Raw genomic sequence first — 22,410 nt, 5'->3', positions numbered from 1 at the left:
AGCCGGGGATGTAATTTCCAAAACAGTTGCATGCATGTGTGAAAGCCCCGGGCACCCCCTGGCAATGCGGGGCATCGTTTTAACATACATCCTCGGCTAAATCTGCGCCACTTACTGCGCTGTAGTCCCGGTACAATTGCCCGCTAATATATGATTGGATGATAAGACCTACCTGAAGGTATAGCCAGCCTAGGTCTGAATCGGAGAAACATGTGAGAGCTAGGCAGGAGCTAGGCCAAGGAGATGAGCTTGATTTTTAAATTACCAATACACACAGTAGTTGCTGACTGAATGCCTAGTGTAGGCTAGGCCAGGTAGGACCAGACCCAGTTTGACAGCACTAACAAGGCCTAGGCCTACACACCCGAAACCGCAGCTACTCTAACATGTAAAATTCCCGGCCCTTCCGAGGCCTGTCACATCTACGGGTAAATTTTATTTACTTCCCGGCACTACGGGGACACAACTATTTGTACATCCCCAGCTCAGTCCTGGCTAGTGCTCCGCTACAGCCCAGGTCCGGGGTGAGGGTGCGTCGGGACTACAATTGACAAGTGCATTCTCGATACAACACTAGGCCTAAGACCGATGAGTTACTTTAGCACCAGTTACTATTTTATCAACTTAAAACTTACATATACAGTAATAATCATTGAAAGTAGTCATTTAATTAACATTCCATGTTTTTTTCATATTTCCAGATAATATATTAATAACAGGAACATATAAAAATAATTATTTTATACCAGCCTGTTAATAATATAGGCCTGCCTTTATTTCCTCTTTCAGGACACTCGACGAAGTACAAGAAATTGCCAGCTTTGCCAAGCTAAGTGAATCAGACACCGTCGGCTTATCACAATGTCTATACTTCTCTGAAAATTTAAATCCGTCTGGAATGAAACTAATGGAAGTCAATGATGACCTATTAAGTAATTTAAAAGCAGGAAAGAGGTTACTTTTATTATTATTGTTATTATTAAATAAATATTCCAACTCTTTGTCAAATTCAACTGAATTTTATTTAACAACAAAACACAAATATCAAGTAACATGACAATGCTGGAACTTAAGAGGGCGACATTGCATTATTAGATTATTAAAATAGATCACAGTTCTCTGTATGGAACTTTTGTCACTTTAGTAGTGCCTGAATATATAATTAGATTATGAATATGCCTAAGTATTACAGCTTGTGCAGTTATAACTGTCTTGCCTACACTCCATTAATGTCTAATTATTATTATTATTATTATTATTATTATTTGAACATTTGAGGAAAAGGTTACTATGTAGTTAATGTTATGAGTTACTATATTTATTACAATAGTTATTAATGTGTATCACGTAATTCATCATTATATTAATTAGTCTTTCTTAATGTTCATTGTTTCTATTTTATCTATTATTGATTGTTAAGTTGTATCAACTTTATTAAAATTATTAGAAGTAATAAAGTATTTTATGTAACTGTACCATATTCTCTATCTCTTTGAAGACTTGTCATCCGAGGTGAGAAAACAGACCATGCTGTACTCTGCACTGACAACACCACTTATGATCTTAAGTTAGCAGAAACGACAAATGGTTTACTTCTAGTCCCTGATGGAGTCACATCAGACAGTTTTGTTGACAACACTAGGAGCCTAGAACACAAGCAAGTATGTCAGAAGAAAAATAATGGATATGAATTAACTATGTAGACAATTATACAAGAAACATCATATTGGTGGTCCTAGTAAATTTTTTAAACGTATTCATATACTGTATCTCCCTTGGTTCACACTGCCACCACTTAAGCTCCATCATCGTCCAAACCTTGATTCTCACATCTCTCCATGTATCCTTTAACCTCGCGACTTTATTGAAAAGATTCTCTTCAAATTATAAAACAGTAATAATTAGTATTTCTCTTTTTTTTTTCTTTTTTTTTTTGGTGGGTTTGTTTAACCATTCTTGTACCTAGCAGGTCCTGGCTTGTTTGATGATTAGTAGGAATTCCATGTAGTCAAAATTATGCCTACTGTTCATGTTTTGCTTCGGAATGATTTGGCTAGATTATGCATTGGTGGATCCAGGAATTCGAAATAGAGGGGGCCCAGGGAGGAGTTTTTACAGATACAGGGCCCATCCACCTCAGCCCCACGATGGTTTGGGGCAGAGGTAAGAAAAAGTATGATTATAGCACCTAGATTGCTGAAAATGGCACTCTCACACAATTTGTATATAATTTTCTCTTTTTCTCCAGTTTTTAAATAATTTTGAAAAATTTAGGTGGGCCAAGGCCTGCTGCAACCCCCCTCCTCCCCCCCCTTAAATCCGCCAATGTTATGACAATTTATAACCTTATGATTGGAAGTAACATAGTCTTTTTTTAATTCATTTTTGGCTTGTAATAATAATACCATTCTATCAAAATACAGTATTTAACTTTCAAATTTTATTCTGTATAATAATGCTAACAGTAGATGAGATTTAAAATAACTTAAAATTTCCGATCAAATTATCTGTTTGGTTGTATTGGGATAATGCTTTGTGTTAACATATATCTGTGATATAAGTCAAACCTAGAAGTACTGTAGAGAGTTTTGAAAGAAATCTTAATGATTATTCACATTTTTATATACTTGAGTATTCTGTTTCATAGTTTTACCATTACACAGTTATTTAAGTATATAGTTTTTGATATAATATTCTTACATTCAAGGTTGCCGGTCTGATTCATACATATTTCGAACTTAAACCAACTCGCCCGAAACTTAAGAAAGTTCGTGTGTTGCTAGAAGATTCTGAATATGAGGGAGCAGTGGAGGAAGGGGCAAGAGAGATAACCGGAAAACTATATACCACAGACGATCTACTTGATATAGTTCAGGCCAGTGAGGATGAAATTTTCCGAGAATTAGCAAAAATCCAAGCCTGTACAATAAATGGTATTAATTTCTGTTATTTGGTATTTGTATAGCGCCTTTCTTTTATGTTAGAAAGTGGTTTAGTTTTTGCCTAGTCATTGGTTCCACATGCTTAATTGTTGCTGTCATATTGGCTCAAGTAATGCAAAATTTCCACTACAAATACTTTACATGTTGTTTTGATTTCCCTCTTTTTGCAGGTCATTGGCGGCTTTTGAGTTTCGAGTACAAATCACGTGTTATAGCAAGCATTCTCAACTTGGTAGAAGAAAATTCTTGGCATTTGTCGGCAGTTCCTTTAGACGAAGTTCTAAACACGTTAGACAACTTAGAACCAAGGTAACTAATAAGCAGATTGTTTAGCATCTACTGTATTCATATTGATGTGTGAGAAGTACTTGTTTGTTTTGTTTTTACCACACACGTATAAAATATAAAGTAAGTGTAAACATTACAATTAAAATTACATTTTCTGAACAAAGTCAGAGAGAAAAAAAGTGTGGTAGTAGGGCAAAATAGGTTTGTAAAACAAACTTTTGGACATAACCAGTTAAAACAATAATAATAATAATAATAATAATAATAATACCAATAATAACTAGATTTGGTGATCCGCCGAACTTTGACCCTCAGGGAGCGCGAGCGGTGCGTGTTGAAATGCTAAAAAATGGTCTAAAATATACTCTAGTTAGTTTTTTAAAAAGTGTAATATTGAACAATTGAAAAGATTTACGCGTGCATACACGGACGTCTTGACGCCTGTGCACATGTTAATGGCACAAACAGTTTACTCGTGGCCCGGGATTTATGGATCTCAGCTTAGCAAATGTCTTAAGTCAAAAAAGTTCAGATGTCAGTAATAGATATCTCTTAAGCTGATTTATTACCCAATCTTAGCAAAATATTGGCTTAAAAATCGTCTTAGATGGTGCCCGCGTACAATTTTCTAAATTTAACAAATTTTTAAGCTAACAATATTGATAAATTTGACTTAAGCAAAAAAATGTACTTAATTTAAATTTAATCTGAATTCTAGTTTGATAAATGTGCCCCCTGTTTATGAATACCGTGCCAGGACCCCAAAACATGAAACAAAACGTAATTCCCAGCTTTAGTAAGTGCAGTGCGCGTGGAAATGAGCGTACGGTGCGTAAATTATGGAAAGTTTTGGGATGCTGAAAATGACCTGAAACGTTATTTAAATTATCTGAAAAAGTGTTAATGAGAATTCCCAAATTTTACCGTACACGCATGTCACGATGTGCTCGTTGACGGTAATGGCACAAGAAATTGACCTTCTATCGGTCTGATAGCGTCGAAAAACAGTCTGCCGCCCTCTATCTGAAAAGTGATATTGAGAATTTCCAATTCTGAAGTACAGCACGTCACGACGTACTCGTGGACGGTAATGGCACGAGAAATTGATCCTTGTCAAGAGTAATTTAAAAACACCTGTTGGTGCCACACAAATTTTCCATTTATAATGTACTATATATCAATCTTATATCGTCGAAATACAGTCTGCCGCCCACTGTTGTTAATGATATTTGATAAATTTGAAGAAAGAGAGATGAGAGGGCTCCAAAGATTCATTCTTTTTTACCATGATGACGTCATCAAAATGAAAAGTAGGGACACTTCCGAAAGAGAATTGTCTCAGCTATAACGTACTCACAGGTGGGAGACGATCAATCAAGAATGAGCAAGATATGTTCAAACGAGTATAAAAAGAGTGACGTCATAAAGAAAAAAAATCAGTTTTTTCTTAATTCAAATGGCAATAAGCTGACGTCACAATGTCCGATCAGCCATTATGATCTATAACATCATATCTACAACTCATGTGCTTTCAGAATATGTAATAAAAATTGAGGGTTGCCTTTCATCCTAAGGAGCTATAACTGATTAAAAATATATATATGGTTTTAAGCATATATAAATTTAGACGAACGCGTACGTGCACGCTTAAAAGCGCGAAGGGAAAATTAAGGTACATGACATTCAACCTTGACCTAAAGATTATGCTCACTTAATATGATTCAGAAATGACGAATGGTTAAGATGATATGGAAATTTTTTTGACCATGATGACGTCATCAAAATGTAAAAAGAAGTCAAATAAATGAAAGAGAATTGTCTCAGCTATAACATACTCAAAGTTGGAAGACGATCGATCAAAGATAAGCGAGATTCGCTCAAATGCGTATTTTCAAAAATGACGTCATAGCTAAAATACACTTTCTTTGAATTCAGATGCCAATATGGTGACGTCACAATTTCCGATCAGCCATTATGATCTATAAAATCATATTATTTACAACTTATGTGCTTTCAGAATATGTAATAAAAATTGGGGGTCACCTTTCATCCTAAGGAGCTATAACTGATTAAAAATAGGCACGATTTTAGCCTATTTTCACTCTATGTTGACAACAACCCGCACAAGGATTCGTATCTTCTGTACGCGCGTACGGCATTGCTATTGACGCTAAGATGACCAAAAAAGAATGGAAATTTGTGAATACAGTGTCAGGAATCTAAAACATGGGAAAAAAACGATAATTCCAGCTTCTGTACGTGCGCACGCGTAAAAATGCGCGCGCGGCGCCGAAAATTTAAAACAACGTTGAAATGCTCAGAATGGCCTGAAACGTGCTCTAATATATTTGTTTAATTTACAAAACATGAATGTAATAACTGTTGTTGACTTTTTAAACCCAAAATAACATATTTTAGGGTGGTAAGCTAACTCACTTTTGGAAATGTAAGTAAAAATGCCCCCTTATAAAAAAAATTATTTTTGTGTGCTACACAAGGTATTCAAGAGATCCACACAAATAACTGCCATAATTTTCATGTATAAAGCTATTAATTCATTTATTACATAATCGTCCTTTACTGTGTAACCACACCTATGTTGAGCAATAATCTTCATGTATTACTAATATCACTGCAATCTGAAAGTCTTCGTCTTTATCATAAACAGTTCTTGGACGTCCATGGGCATCACTGTCTCAATCGTTTTTTGCTTCATTTGATCATTCCATCTGTTGTGAATACTATTTTTACTGACCAAATAATTTACGTCTGCTTAATTTCCATTCTTCAGAGATTAAATTTCCTCAAGTGCTCAAGGGACTGCTTGCAAACATGGTGGTAGCAATGATATGTCTGTGATCTTATTGCCACTATTGAACATTTCACATCTTAATTGATTTACACTTTTCCCCAACTCCATGCCACAGCCTTCAAGTTCTGATATCTTTTGTGACAGAACACCTAAAACTTTAAAGTTATCAGAAAGTGTCAACAAAACTTTGCCTTTGACTACAGAAGCACGAGCAGTGGCGTAACGCCTATGCGCTCTCATGCGGCGGTCCGCAGGGTTTCCGAATTCTAGGGGCACCGAAGGGGCCTTACCCATAAGTTCCTCGATCTAGTACCCTGACCAAAAAGGACTTTGTTGATTAATAGCACCATACTGTGTCTCTGAAATCTACTGTGGGGCATATATCATATTATAACGATTAAAGAGAGGGGCCCTGTCAGCCTGGGACCCCAACAAATTTGTAAAAAAAAATTAAAATGCTGATAAAAAAAAAATTATATTCACAATTTTAAGTCTGTGAGTGCCATTTCCGGCCATCTAGACGTGCCATAGTAATACATTTTCTTTTCTCAGCCTCACAAAAGCAACAACATATTTTGTGTCTGAAAACGACTGTAGGACATATCGTAATATCCAGTGGTGGAATAAAGAGTGGTGGGGGGATGGGGGAGGGGAGCTGCCGGCCCAGGGCACCACCAAATTTGTCAAAATATTTTTTAACTGGAGATAAAAAGAAAATTATATTCACAATTTTATGTCTGTGAAGTGCCATTTCCTGCAATCTAAAGGTGCCATAATTCATAGATTTTCTTACCTCAACCCCAATTTTGGTGGGTCTGAGGTAGTATAGACCCTCCAACTGTGAAAGTCCCTCCATATTGTATCATTTATTCGTCGTTAAAAACATTTAGAATAAAAATGCACATCTAAAATCCCACGATGGAATTGGTGACCGGGACCCAAAAAGGGCCCCCAGTTCCAGAAATACACAGGGCCCCCAGCCCCATCGTTACGCCACTGAGCACGAGATCCAATAAGGGATGATTTCTTCCCTGGTGAAAGTTAACGCCACTTAATTTGAACAACTTTCAGTATTTGCCAGTGTTTGTCTCTAGAATGACTCTCTCCGTTGTCATAAAATAAGATATACAGTAGCAACGACTGAATTATCGATGTCTCCAGAATGGAACGGTTGATATTTATGTATTGGTTGTAATTCCTTAAAGCATGCATTGCATGCAGGACAACTTTCGAGTCTGCTTTTCTTGGCTGCTACGAAGATCTGGAAATAATACAAAATCTCTTTCAGTGACAAGGATGCATTCTCGCCGATAGCAATAGTATTCAAGAAGGTATTCAACCAGTTTGTCGAAATCCAGTTTGCCGAATTCAGTTGTTCACTGAAAGCTTGAAATCCCAGTTTGCACAAACTCAGTTTTCCGAAACCCAGTCCAAATCTCTGTGTTACAAAAGTACAGCATACTATGCATTTGAAAGGAAGGAGCTTCATTTGTGTACAAATTAAAAGGACAAATATTGGAAGACAAAAAAGCTGTAGAAAAACACTTGAAATTAAGGATAAGCATCGTATCCTTCTAAAATACTCCCTCTGCAAACCCTATCAGGATTGTTGTGCCAGGTCCCGGACCACCGAGGCTCTAGTCGGGACCTTGAGTCAGTCCTCCTGTCGACAATTTTCCGGAGCCACAATTGGCATGTGTGTATAATTGTAGATTATTATTAATTTGTTTATTTCCTTCATTATTATTTTTTTTTATAAATTTATGTATTTATCATAGGTATGCTAATAAAATGTTTTAAGTGCGAGGCATATAAATTGACTTTTATTTGCTGATAGCCAATTGATTTACATATTAAAACAAAAAGAATCATTTAACTACAATAAGCCGCTATTTCTTATATGAATACATAGTAAGAAAGTGTTCCAACATGAATGTTATGCTGTGGTTAATGTTTTATGTACTGCTTTTATTTTACTTTCTACAAAGTGGGTTTCAGTGCAAACTGGGTTTCAACAAACTGGGATTCGTAGTTTTTGATTCAGTAAACTGGCATTCGGCAAACTGTGTTTTGGCAAAGTGAACTCGAAAATCTACCAGTTAGCAACCTGGGGTTCTACAATCTGGCGTAGAACCACCAAGAAGAAGCCGACACGAAAGTCTTCCTGTATGCAAAGCATGCTTTAACGAATAACAACCAATGCATAGCAATCATCCGTTCCCTTTCTCGAGACATCGATATTACAGAAAATTACACCCCGGCTTTCTTTCGTAAAGGAAAACGTAGCGTAGCGTCTGTAATCATAAACTGAGTTTGTTGAAACTTTCAGCAATTTCGGAGTTTTAGATGTTCTGTCAGAAAAGTTGTCTGAAGAACAAGAGTATGTCTTACTGCTACTTGGAGTTAAGGAGAAAAGTGTAAATCAAGCAAATAACATGTTCAATAGAAAGTTTTTCAGAGGCAAGATCACTGACATGTCATTGTTGCCACCATGTTAGCAGAATCTCGAGCTTCAGATACTTAGCAAACTTAATCGTTCAAGAATGAAAATAAGCAGAGGTAAATGACTGTCAATAAAAATAGTTGGAATAAACAGATGGAATAAACAAATTCCTGTGGAAGTCCAAGAATTGTTCATAAGATAAATACGAAGACTTTCAGATTGCAGTGATAAAAGCGATACCTGAAGATTATTGCTCAACATAGGGCTACACAGTACACTACAAGACAAATATGTAGTAAATGAATTGATGCCTTCTTCATACATGAAAATTGCGGTAGTTGTCTGGAATACCTTGTGTAGCACACAGAAATAATGAAAAACAACCTGATATTTGTAAGGAAGCTGGAATTTTTTTAGGATTCTAGTGATATTTTCCATTCTTTAAAACAGAAAAGGGCTAATATAAGGGGGCATTTTTACTTACATTTTCAAAAGTGAGTTAGCTTACACCCCTAAAGTATGTTGTTTTAGGTTTAAAACGTCAACAGCAGTTATTACGTTCATGTTTTTTAAATTTACAAATTTATCTAGGGTATTGAAGTTGCTGTTAAGTTGTTATTTAATTTTGGCGGCCATTTTAAGAAGCACCTTCAATTGCCTCCCGAACTCTTCACATTAATAACTTCTAGTTATACTGTACTCCTATCATTACATATTCAAAAGTTGGTCAAACCTACCTCTTCTGTGCTTATTTTACCCATATATATGTAGTTTATTGGATTTTGGTGGCCATTTTGAAAAAGCGCCCTCATGTTACATCCCTTTTACCTCATATAATCTGATTCCCCATAAAAAACTGGTCTAGAAAAACCATATGAGAATTTCTACCTCTCCAAGTGGCACCTATCTCAATTATATCAATATACTCAACACATTTATTATTATTTAAAAAAAACAAGCTATTTTATAGGCCTAAAAAGTAATTTACAAAGAATTATGTACTTATTATTATAATATATAAAACATTTAGTTTTGCCTTGTATTAACTTAAATAATGAATCTTTCAGTAGGCCTATATAAAAAAATAGAGTTGCTTGTTACAAAATAAAGTAGAAGCTGAACTTCTTCTTGACTCTCATCTCGTACACTGAAAATAATAGTACTATTTTCACTACATGGCTAAAAAATCACAAGTATTACCATTACTACAACTGACAGGGCCATCGTTAAATTAAGTCAGATTCCAAAATATAGCATCATATTGAATACGTCATCTGACATCATGGGAACCTAAACTTTAATTACAATTATTTGTTTACTAGGCCTAATTCGAAATTATTGTTTTAAGACTTTAACCTAATACATACTGATAATAATAGCTGAGACTTGATACACATTTCACAATTAATAATCGTTTTTAGTATCTTTAACTGAATATTTATTGTCTACTAAAATGAAATATGAATTATATATGAATCTTTAGAAATACAATTTCTACAATATTAATCTTGTTTTTATATAGATAAATGTTCGATAAATACTATCTTTCATAAAACAAACGAAATTCAGCGCATCTATTTTCATTCCAATCAATGGCGTTTGTAAACATGTGCACTGACGTCATCGTCGAATCCCAGGACTTTCGACGGTAAAGCTGGCCTGCCTGCCTAGGTCCTAGGCCAACCAATAATAATTAACAAAATGTATTATTTTTTTTAAATATAGGCCTATGGTGCATCCTGTACATGTACTTCAACTTTTACAACAAAAGCCAGGCCTACGTCCTACTGTACTTAAGCCTAGGCCTACACTAGTTTGATGTCGTCGGTGTATAATTCTGTCTCTAAATGCAACGTGACCACTAGGAAAAATATTCAAGATTGGGTCTAAAAAATCCAAGATTTCTTTTAAAAACCCAAGATTCGCAAAATATTAGTATATATACATAAACTTCATTTAAAAGTCCTTCATTTTAAAGCTTTTTCAATGAATTATATACTGTACAGTATTTTGTACTGTATAAGCCTTAACGAAGTGTCTGGATTTTCAAGATTAGAAACTTGTTCGCTTTGGGCCATACTATTCGAAGGCCTACTCTGTGCGTCCGTGGAAAATCCTTTTTGGTGACTAAAACGTGATATCCTTTCCTCTGGCATTGTATGTTAGGCCAAGAGTTTGAAGTTTGTGCGCAATTTCACCCATTCGATATTAACAAAGTCAGTACTTCACACACATTAGGTCTATGGCCTTATTATATAAAAGGGCGTAATTGATCTTTTTAGAGTGCGTAACTGATCTGTCAATTTTATACCAGGGGACTACAGTATTGCATAGGAGTATTTAACAATTAAGAAAAATTAGGAAAACAGTTTCCTTTGAAATTTACTTAAGCGAGTGTGTATGAAACCGGGTCTATGGCAACTATAATTTGATACTACGTCTAGAAGTGATACGGACCCTATTATTAAAAACTGTTGAATTCTAAATGATTACAAGATGACCAAGCATATGAATGAATCAGTCTAAAATGATATTCAAAGATATTATACAGCTATTGAACCACTAATGTTTGTTTTGCATGTCTATTACACACCGTCACTCACAAATGTATGCAAAAATTGGTCGTAAAATTTGACAACAAGTTGACCATTAAAATCTATTGTAAATATTTATTTAAATCCGTACACCGATTTTGTTTCAAGTTGTTTGTTTTCAATACTATAGCTGTTTCTTTACGATGACATTGTTTTGAAATTTTACCTTATAAGACTCCAAAATTCGTTTTATGGGCAAACAGCAGAAAGCTCTAATATTTTTACAAGTTGACCAAGCCTGTTGCTGCATCATTATTGTTCAGTTACGATCACTATTCAGGCAGAGAGCAGCAGGCTGATAATTTGTTTTTCCCACAGCTATTTAGATGTCATTGTTGGTAACTTTTTTTTTTTAAATTGTGTTAAATTTAAATCATAAACATCATCAGTGAAAGAGTCATCATTATCATCATCATCTTTTCCGTCATTATTGTCATAATCATCTTCATTATCTGCATCATCATCATCATCATCATCATTAGCATCATCTGCATCATCCTCATCATCGGTACTATGGTGAATGGGATAATAATACAAATGTACATTCTGTTTGCTGCCCTCTAGGTGTATTCTGAAACATGTCCTTGCGTGCTACAGTGAAAAATCTAAACAGAATAATGAGTCGGGTAAGTTAAATTTGTTTATGAAATACAATAGATAAATACAATCATCATACATTGAGTCAGTCAAACTAGTCACACAACTGTACTTGTTTTCTTCTTACCTCCGTTAGGTGTTTGGTTGTGTCTACCTGTCCCTTTCTCAGTTTGTTAAGTGGTTTATGCAAAACCCAATGAATGAATCAATATAAAATTTAGTAAAGTGACGCATACGGGTCTCAGGAAGATGTAATAAACATTTGGGAGAAAAGTCAAGTCCACAGAAATAAAAAAAAAAAAGTCACATTAATAAACATTATGCAAAAACTAATCAATCATCATAACAATTGAGTTGAAAACTACGTAGTGGTCTAGGAAAGAGTGATACCATTTCTGGGTTGAAAACGCACTATGTGGACACCCGCAAAAAGATTGTCATGTTCTTTCTAAAATCACGACCACATGATTAATTTGGAACATGTCACCCAGACTATGTTAGATTGCGGGCAAAATATGCACTGGCTTGAAGTCAATACTGTACGCAACAGATAACAACAAAAAAATGACCCAGCATGACGGGATGGGAGAGGGTGCAAACAATCCGGATGAAGAATGAAAGCCCTATTCCAATGAAAACTGCAATCAGCCTACTCCAATCAATTCACATCTCAATTTGAGAAAATTTCAGTGTCGTGTCTATGAGGGTGCTTCCCAATCCACTGGACTTTTTTTCTAAGAATGATGCCAATTTGAGTTCAGTCTATTTTTTATGTACAGTATTACCAAAAATAAAGAGTGATAATTAGTCTTATCGCAAAAAGCAAAAATGCTCATTTCTGGCAAATCCCCTTTAAAATGGTTATATTGTCAAAATTGTTTTATATCATTTGAATTTATATGATCTCTAATCAGCATAATATGGGCTATTCTACAAAAAACAAGACCAATATTCATTTCACTGTTCTTTTACTTGATGAAACGTAATACGTAATTGGAATCCATGAATATCTATTTATTCTGGTGCACCGTCGTAAACTCTACTCAGACATATATAGTTTACTGTATATATTATTGTATTATAATCATTAAAATGAGCCCAAACAACAGGAAAAGTCCATAATTGCAATTTCCCAAGCACTGAACTAATATTGGATAATGGTAATTTGTTTTAAAATAACAATTAATTTACTTTGGTATTTGTATTATCTAAGGGTATGCCTGAACACATCATAACAACACATTATTTTGTAAGAGGTATGATATTCATGAACAAGTTTGAAATCAAGTATGCTTTCCTCAAAACGTGTGTTTTACGTTATCGGCATTAATGGTGGATACATCAATAGAATAAAACCTCATAGCTGAATTATTGATGAGTATTATTTTGCTTAACATGTTAGTGAATTGAAAAAGATACAATTCCATGAGACTTTGACAGTCATCTGAGGTCAACAATATTCTAAACTGCAAAAATTGTAGCGACCTCGTTAAGCATGTATATTACGTTATCCATGTTCCTCAGTAACTAATAATCGAACCAACTATTTGATATTTAGACCAAATTATATATATGCCCTCACTTCATTATGGACCAAATATTTAGAATTAACATTGGATTTTTCGCGCTAGACAGTAAAATAGAGCAAAATGTAATTTACGTTATTGGGAATTATGTGATCGGGCAGATTACTAGTGCCTTCTGACCCATTTTTCCACGCTCCAGTGGCTTCCATCACTACCGAGAAAGTACACCGATGTTGGTAAAATCATGGCATATGACAGTGCAGATAATGATTACAATATCATGTTCAAGTTGATGGTGAAAATAAATACCAAGTATGTTTGGACGGTAACATGACTATTACAATGTTTTTTCATAATTTGACTATTTTACCACAATTCATGGCCTATAATGTGTATTACGTTATCCATACTTATATATTGTAAATTGATAATGATGCGAGCATGTGTGTAACATAAACGGCCGTCTCATAATGTATTTACAAGAAACATCACAGAGAATGTCTACAAAATGAAACAAATTTAATATATTTCAAGACAATGTGATTTTGAAACATATATTCCATGTGTCCATTACACTAATATATAATGGTTAATTATTAACCATTATATATTAGTGTAATGAATATATTAGTGTAATGGACATAAACTAAGTTTCTTAATGATAACATAGGAAATGCTTCTAAACTAAGTGTGAAAACGCATAGTGATTTTGTTTGTTTTTATTTTAATGTAAATTATGCAGGTTTACTTTATTTTAAAATGCTTGGTATTAACAAAGAATTACGGTCACGTAATACCCATCAGCCATTGTGTACAAAAATGTACCATAATGTTGATCTGCTATTTTTGATATGTCTACTTTCAAGAAATTTAACTAATCGGCAGCAAGAAACAATTTATTTAATTATTTTTTTTTTATTAATTTACAATAACAAATAATTTAAAGTGTTACCATAGTAACTTGGATTTTTCAAAATATGCAAAAACACTCCGTTTCAAATAAATGGTAAGGGCCATCTTGCATTAGCAGTAAGATTTAGTTTAAATTTAACTACTCCATTCTCTATAGAGTTGTTATTAGTGTAAAGCAACTTTTATGTTTAACACAGTACAAATTATGAAATTGACTTGCTAAAATGTCAAGAACATTTTTTTGTATTTAAATATAATGAAATAATATGAGTTTTTTGTTCCTTTTTCACTTATATGAGGTCCATCAACATATGTTTGCAAGAACAAATCAATTAAAGCATTATCATAAATGCAAAGTACCGAACTTAGGCCTAATTTGGAATATTGAGAATAAGCAAAAACACCCTTATTTCAAGCAAATGCTACAGTACTCCACCCACATTTTTAGGATTTTTGTTTGTGAAAAATATCTGATATTAGTTATAAAATTCAATTACTCTATTCTATGTAAGAGCTGTTGGAATGTGACCTTTACTGTGTGTGTTATTGTAAAAGTTATGGAAATTACGTGTTGAAATCCTAAAAAATGGCCATTGTTATGGCAATGAGACACAAGAAACTAAATCAATACTATTTGTGTTTGATCGAAGGTCTTTATACTATTTGTGTTTGACCGAAAGACTTTTACCATGCAAATTTCAAAGAAAATCTATTCTGTCATAGCTACATAATAGTCAATATATATGGACAATGGCTCTTAAACTTTGGTTTGACAAAATTTCAAGGTTTCTCAATTCTTTAGAAATGCGTTTTCTAAAGATAATTTTTGTAGTGCAATGTACAATGGCTAGCCATAGTTTTGTAATAAAAAACGAAAACAAAGGCTGTTGCATTAAAGAAAGAACTGTTTGACAAACGATATTGACTGGCAATTGGCCTAATATTGATCATGGGATAACCTGACCTACCTGACCATTTCCTATGGCTACTAGCCTTTGATCTACAGATATTACTATTGTAAGAGTGATGTTTCAGTTTATTTTTATTCACATCAAATTCACAGCCAATGCTGAATTACGTGATGTTTACAATAATAAGCAATTAAGCTGTGCATAGTACACTATAGGGATATTATTATACTATGGTTAGATTTAATGCCTGAAAAAATTTCCTGAGGGCCTGCAAAGCTCAAACGGAATTTTTAAATGCATTAAATCTAACCTAACTGCTTCAATCAGATTTGAATTCCCAAAAAAACCTGGTCATAGCGTCTTCATAGACAGCAGAAGATCCCTGGTTTGAATCCCAGTTGGGGCACCTTTTTTTCACACTTGCAGATTCCTCTTCTTTAATGTTTTAAAAAATGTATTTATATAATTTCAGCAATATATATATATATATATACATATTTATGTATATACATACAAATATCTGTTTATTTCCCAATTACCATTTTCATTATGTATCCCATACTTTCAGCCTTCTTTCTGTTGTATTCACCCTTATAGTTATCACCATAGTCACAGTTGACTGCCTCAAATCATTATCATTTTTATTCTCTTCCAGAATCTATTCTCTATTCACTTAATGAAGATAAAATATGTCAACATTATGCTGAAGCTTTGCTGAGGAACTCTGGGAAGGTAGAGTATATTGGTGATTCAAATATGTTATTGCTGCTAATGTTTTGCCAAAAACAACCTTGTTGTGCTGAAGCATGTGACTAACCCAAAATCTTGAAAATATTATAGGTTCGACTTTCTTACAAAAATATACATTTTTTTAATAAAATGGAGACCAAATTATTTGTATATTTTTATTTTATATATTTATACTGGTAAACCTGAAATAGAAGTCAAATGGGCTTAATTTTGAGAAGCCCCTCCCCCCAATCTCAAATTGAAGCCCTCCCCCCTTATTAATCAGCCTAAAAAAAAAGCCCATCTTATCTGCTTTTTTTCAAGATATTATAGTACTGCACTCGGCAACCAATGGATTGGGTTGTGAGTGACTTTTTGAGGGTCGCCAGATCTCATCTGGTCTCAAAAAAACAAAAAACAAAAATTATACAGAAAGTTTTAAGTGTTAAAATAAACACTTTCTAAAATCAGATTCTCATAAAATCATTGAAACAAAACATCTTTTTATAATAAAATAATTTGATGAAATTTTGGTTATTGTCTTCAATATATGTTAATTTTTGGCTGTTGAATAATATTTGTGTTTCAAAATACACAGAAATGTTGTGTTTAATACGATGACATAACTCTTTATAATTTTATTTCATTGACCAAAGAATGAGTTACAGTTGAATTAAAACTAATCTGGTAGCATTAGTTTGCAATGAAAAATTCATTTTAATATGAAATCATCAGTAATGTATTTCATATTACTGATGATTTCATATTAAAATGAAATCATCAGTAATGTATTTAAAACTACAATATATTTTTCCAATATTATTTCATGATTCAAGGTTCATCAGAGAGAGAGAGAGAGAGCAGCTTAGCTCAGTTTGCTAAACTGTTTGTTTGCTGAACCATGGTTTTAAAACGTTTAAATCTGGGTTTGCATACTGGAAATATAGGAAGGAAATCAGGATGTCTTTATTATGTTTGCTCTCTTAGAATTTCGATATCACACCTATTTCCTTGTCGTTCTGTATTTAACCATTTTTATCTGCACTAACAAAACAAAAAATGCTGGTAATTAGCGGCAATATTATTTCTGTACTACGGTACTTTTGAGGTCAGTGCCCATAGTGATTCTCTTCTACGATTATTATGCCTACTTTTATTTCAAATTATCTGTTACTGTCGTTGGTAGCATAGCATGCCTATATCATTAAATATATTTCATTTAATTAACGTTATTTAATTTGTTTAACTAAATTTTGTTTTATAAAGTATGCGTATATATATTTTTTAAATGTTTATATTACTAACGTTTATTATACACTGAATGCAATTCATTATTGTATTAACATTCTCTTTATATTGTGACAACAAGGGTGTAAACAGAATGATTATTGATATGTATTCTTTGCTTAAAGTTTCAGAATTTTAAAGTTTTAACTACCTATAGTATTGTTGTTGCAGCACAACAAAAAGTTGAATTTGAAATTACCAAAAACATTTTAATGAGTTGCTTTATTACTGAGGTATTATCTTTGGCCCGGAGCCCAACTCAAAAAAAAAAATATTTTGGCCTAAAACAAATTAATTAAGAATCAGGGGCCATATACCGATGTTCCCACTGGATTCAGGGGAGAAAATTCTGGTTTGATGTGAAGTTTATTGCTCAAAATGTATCAAAATATAAAGATTAATTATTGTTTTTGTGTTACAATGAAAACAATAAAGTGTCCCCTTAATAAGGGTTGAATATTTATTGAATGTACCATTTGGCACACCTAGATAAGTGTCTCTGTCGAACAGGGGTGTCCTTTTATTAGGGGTTAGCCGTAGCATACTTATATCTAAGTCTATATATCTATGTCTATAATATACTATAATATACCCCTTGTTTCACTAAAAAGTGTCTCCTAATAGGTGTGTCCCAAAGTAGGGGAGTTCTACTGTATTTCATTGGTCGTATTTTTTGTGTCTTGGACGACATTTCTATGATACTCTAGGTCTTGGGTTGTGGGAAGCTAGGGTACAAAAACTATGGGTCTAGAAGTAAAAGGTTGCTGACCGTAGGATAGTATATACACTGTACATGAATTTCAAAGAAACAAAATTAAAACACCCTTGATTATAGGTAATTTAATGCTGGTTATTATACTCCATGATACAGATTGATGTTACAGAGGCCCTATTTATTGTTTTATATAACAGTAGTACAGTAATTCCCAAAATTTACAGCATTTTGAAAAGAAGCCCTTCTTTACTTTACAAATGTAGCCTCGAAAAGAAGCCCATCGCGAGAAGATGTGATATTATATCATTTCATTTTTAGTTCAATCTTGAAGAATTTATGGCAGCATGGCAACAGTGTGTACCAGAGGGAATGAAGACCGACCCAGCCCAACTTAAGGTCAGTGGTGTGGGGTAAAGATTGGCTGTAAAGTTTCTCAGTTTACAAACCAGTGTTTGATATTAAATCCTAAGGAGTCTGTGTTTCTTTATCATAAAATATTGATTCAATATTAAACCCAGTAATTTTGCTATACATTGTTAACTAGTTTCATTCTTTAACAATGTTTAGCAACTATTTTCCCACAGTCTGTTGTTGTGTTCTTATTGTGACCTCTACCTTGTTACCACTAACCTAGTAGATATGGCAACAGTAGTATTAAAGACTGTAGCACTGCACTGGTAACATTGGTACCACTAGAAACTTACTGGAATACCAACAGAGCTCTTATATTTAAAATATATATAGGAAATATTTTTAACCTGATTAGCTATGTAAGTTCATAGGAGAAAAAATTAGCATTAATATTATTTCATAAATTCAATTCAATTCCAATATTTATTCCAAATTAAAAATACAATTAAAAAGTATCAATAAAGGATTAAGACAACCACAAACAAGCAATTACAACTGATGCCTTTCGAAAAAAAAAAAAAGATGGAATGAAATAAATAAATATGAATCAATCAATCACTTATTATTCAAATAATTAATCAATTAACTAAACAACAAATAAATAAAATGAAGAATAATAATATTAAACATAAAATGTTAATGTATAAAATGATGATAAATTAAAGAATGAATTTCTTGTTCCCTCTCTTATGCTTTTTTCTACCTGTAGGGCATAGCGTTGGTAGATAAAACAAGTTTTCCTGAAGTTATCTTTCGGTACCATATTGATGATCTTCCTGAAGGAGAAAGAGAAAGGTTGTTTTTAAGATTCTCGCTTCTATTTTTTTCACTAATTCTAGGTTTAGTATATAAGTCATCATTATTATTATAAGATTTCATGTTTCTTTATCACCACATGTGCCATTGCGTGCCATTATCCACTTCATAGTTATATGTAAGCTTAGAACGTTAAAGAGGAATCTGTGAGAATGGTTGCCCGAACCAGGATTCGAACCTGGGACCTTCGGCTGTCTATGCAAATGCCTTAACCAACTGGGAATTCAAATCCAATTGCAGCAACTAATTCTTCGCACTTTTGCACATACATAGTTGGACAGCACTAGTCATTGATGCACCGCAAATAATAGAGATCAATTATGATACATCCTCTTACGCATATGACTAAAAGATGGGATCTCTGAAAAGTTACTTTTTTATAAATAAATCATGATATTATAGAGATATTGCCCTAACCAGGATTTGAACCCTGGAGCTTTGGCAAGAAGGTCCCTGTATGCCAAAGATCTTATAAACACAAGTTCTCCACGATTTACGCGTAACAAAATAGAAGTGTCGATTTGGTAGAAAAGTAATCACTTTTGGGAGAGGGTGCCCTAGTTGTTTGCCATGGAAGGTGTTCACGTCATGCCAAAGTTTGTTACCAAGTACGTTTTTGTTCCTTTGTTTATTTTAAAGAGAGCGCACATTGTAAATCAAATCAAGGTCAAATCGCGCAGGGTACGCTATGGTCAAAGCGGTCAAAGTTGAAAAATAATCACTTTTGCAAGAAGGTGCCATACACTGCGTTATTACAGATTTGCACGCAGAAATCGTGGAGAATGCTATCTTGTGTTTATAAGATCTTTCCTGTATGCATATTGTGGTTTAACACGCTGGTATTTGCTTATGATCTCTCTCGGTAAAATACAACAGTAGTAGTAATATCAAATAATAAATTTTTAAAAACTGTCGATGATGGCCAAGTGTTTTCAAAAGAAGATGGCTAATAGAAACTGTGCGGTAATAGTCATATAATGGAGGTATTTGGTCATATCAATTAGGCAAGACTTTTTTAATACCTTTTTTTTACAAACACGGCGCCCCCAGTAATGATGATTTTGAATAAAAATAAAATACTTTTGGTCATATCGCACCCACTGCCACAAAAAAATGTGGAAATTTTAGAAAAAATAATAAACATATTTCTTTATTTTTATTATGCCCACCACTGCCTAGAAATCTAAAAAAAAATAAGATATGTATATTTCTTCCTAATTATATAGATTTAAGGCATTTAACCATCCCATTATTACACTCTTTACATTTACCAATAATTATTTTTTCTCTGTCATCGCTGAATTAGAAAACAAGGTTTTATTTAAATTTTTTTCCGCTCTCTAACGATCTAATAAGTTCCTGCAACAAGGTGTAACAAAAGCCTCGCCTTAATAAAATATAAAATTATTTGCATAAGATGTGTGGTTTTTTTGTAAATATTTTCATATTTTTGTAAAACCATTGTAAAACTGAGTGTGGTATATTTTCAGGTTCAATGCTCTCTTTAAGATGAAGAGAAAATGGACAATGGATGAAATCAAGCCATATGTTGAGTGAGTACAATTTTAATTCATTTATTATCTTACTTATTAACTACTTAATTATTACTATAATATTAATTAGTATTAAATTATTTTATACGGTATTTTATTATTTTCTCCTCATTCTGCGTTTTAACTTCAAAAGTCTTTCAAAAATTAAAATTGTTATTTACTTGTTTATTTATCATGGTATAAAATATATTACAAAGCAATAGCTGAGAGCTAAATATGCTTTTATTACAAAATAGAAAAACAAGATAGTTTATTAATTGTTTGTTTTATTATATTTTCTTGCAGAGAGTTGACTTCAGAGAAAGTATCAATTGGAGCACTATTACAGAAGCATGCAAGGGCCTCTACTGGTCCAAATGGTGTTAAATATTTTAACTCTAAACACCCTGTGAAATAAAATAATATTTAATAGATGGGCATAAAGTCTATATTTTTTTCTGTCTTCAATGATCAAATTGTCTCACCTGGGTGATTCCATAGAGAGGAGAGCAGGGGTAGAAACGGCCGGGGGCTACCAAATATTTCAGATTGTTTGGAATCAACACCTACCTCAGCCCCACTGTGAGAATATGGTCCCACATTATGCAGGTGTTACTCATAAATTAGTATTTTCAGAGTTCTTACAAGTTTCAATTTTAGCCAACTTACTAGGCTATTATTTTACAGTTGGAAAAAAATTAACATGCATTTTGGTTACTTGGCAACCCCTTGTGACCAGTGGTTGTTAGGATAAAGTATAATATAGTCAATGCCAGTATAAACTATGGTTATAGGCCTATGAAAATGTCTTGTAAATTTAGTCAAAGGTTAGTAACTGCATTTTTAATATGTTTGAGGTATATCAATTATAACTAGATAAAGGCTTAAGTGGACTTACCTGTAAATAGAAACATATGTCTACTGAATAATTTAAGATCAATATCAAGTCTGCCAGCCAGTACGTACATAGATATATAAGCCTTGAAAAATTTAAAAGGTCAAATGGCATTTCTGGCCAGGTAGAAACATGAATGCTCTAAACAATTTAACACCAAATTAACTCTACACATTTTAAAAATTGTTTTACCAACCAAAAAATAAACCTTTGACCACACTGATCCTATTTCTGAAGTCAAATTCTCTGGACCTCAAACAGTGGTAGCGCCAGTGGAGTCAGGCAGGCCTGAACTCTTGTGTTCCAACACCTCGACGAAGTTAACTGACCAAAAACAATAATCAATAATTTGCCTATAAATCGTCGCTCACATCACGAACTAACACAATCAAAGTAGATTGTGTTAGTTCATGAAATCACAGTCGCGCGTCAAAACGAGCGCGTATTGGTTGTCAAGCAATTTTGTATTCTTTACCACACAAAAAGTCCTTAACGACAACAGCGCGTATTTTGACGCGCTTTTTCGATTTCACGAACTAACACAATTGAATTTAATTGTGTTAGTTCGTGATGTGAGCGACGAAATATAATATTATTTTGATTTCCAATCCCTAAACTTATGATCTGAAAACACACTTTGGATCATAATGTGCCGTAACATTTTTTCCACTAAACCCTACCAGTTTTATTCCTGGATCCTGACCTAGGCTCGTTCGGACCCACCAGTCGGACCCTTCAGTCGGACCCTTGTTGGCAAATTTCTGGAGCCACCACTGACCTCAAAGTGCATACAAAACCTGTTCTAGAATACAATAAGAAAGTAAACATAATCCAAGTATTGAAATGCACGCCGTCGTGTTGAGATTCAATATTTCGACATTAATGATGTCATCATTCCTGATGATGACATAATTAATGGTGCAATATTGAATCCCAACACGATGGCGTACATTTCAATACTTGGGGTATGTATTATACTTTCTTTTCTGAGATTAATCAG

The 22,410-nt window shown here is 33.6% G+C and overlaps 1 protein-coding gene across 1 annotated transcript; it reads left to right on the top strand.

Annotated features, from left to right (window-relative positions):
* Positions 1-681: 681 nt before the first annotated feature.
* Positions 682-21,633, top strand: LOC117123026 (sister chromatid cohesion protein DCC1-like). Its single transcript, XM_033268821.1, has 10 exons — positions 682-954; positions 1,499-1,661; positions 2,708-2,933; positions 3,113-3,251; positions 11,644-11,705; positions 15,681-15,757; positions 18,075-18,152; positions 18,877-18,962; positions 20,474-20,536; positions 20,822-21,633. The coding sequence occupies exons 1-10, from the start codon at positions 899-901 to the stop codon at positions 20,931-20,933; spliced, it is 1,062 nt and encodes a 353-aa protein (XP_033124712.1). The 5' UTR covers positions 682-898; the 3' UTR covers positions 20,934-21,633.
* The last annotated feature ends 777 nt before the right edge of the window (positions 21,634-22,410 follow it).

This window comes from Anneissia japonica, unplaced genomic scaffold, assembly GCF_011630105.1.
Source record: "Anneissia japonica isolate Jap-2015-1 unplaced genomic scaffold, ASM1163010v1 scaffold4469_len402912_cov134, whole genome shotgun sequence".
Classification (NCBI taxonomy): Eukaryota; Metazoa; Echinodermata; class Crinoidea; order Comatulida; family Comatulidae; genus Anneissia; species Anneissia japonica.
The sequence above is the reverse complement of the archived record's forward strand: the minus strand, read 5'-3'. Positions and strand labels throughout refer to the sequence as shown.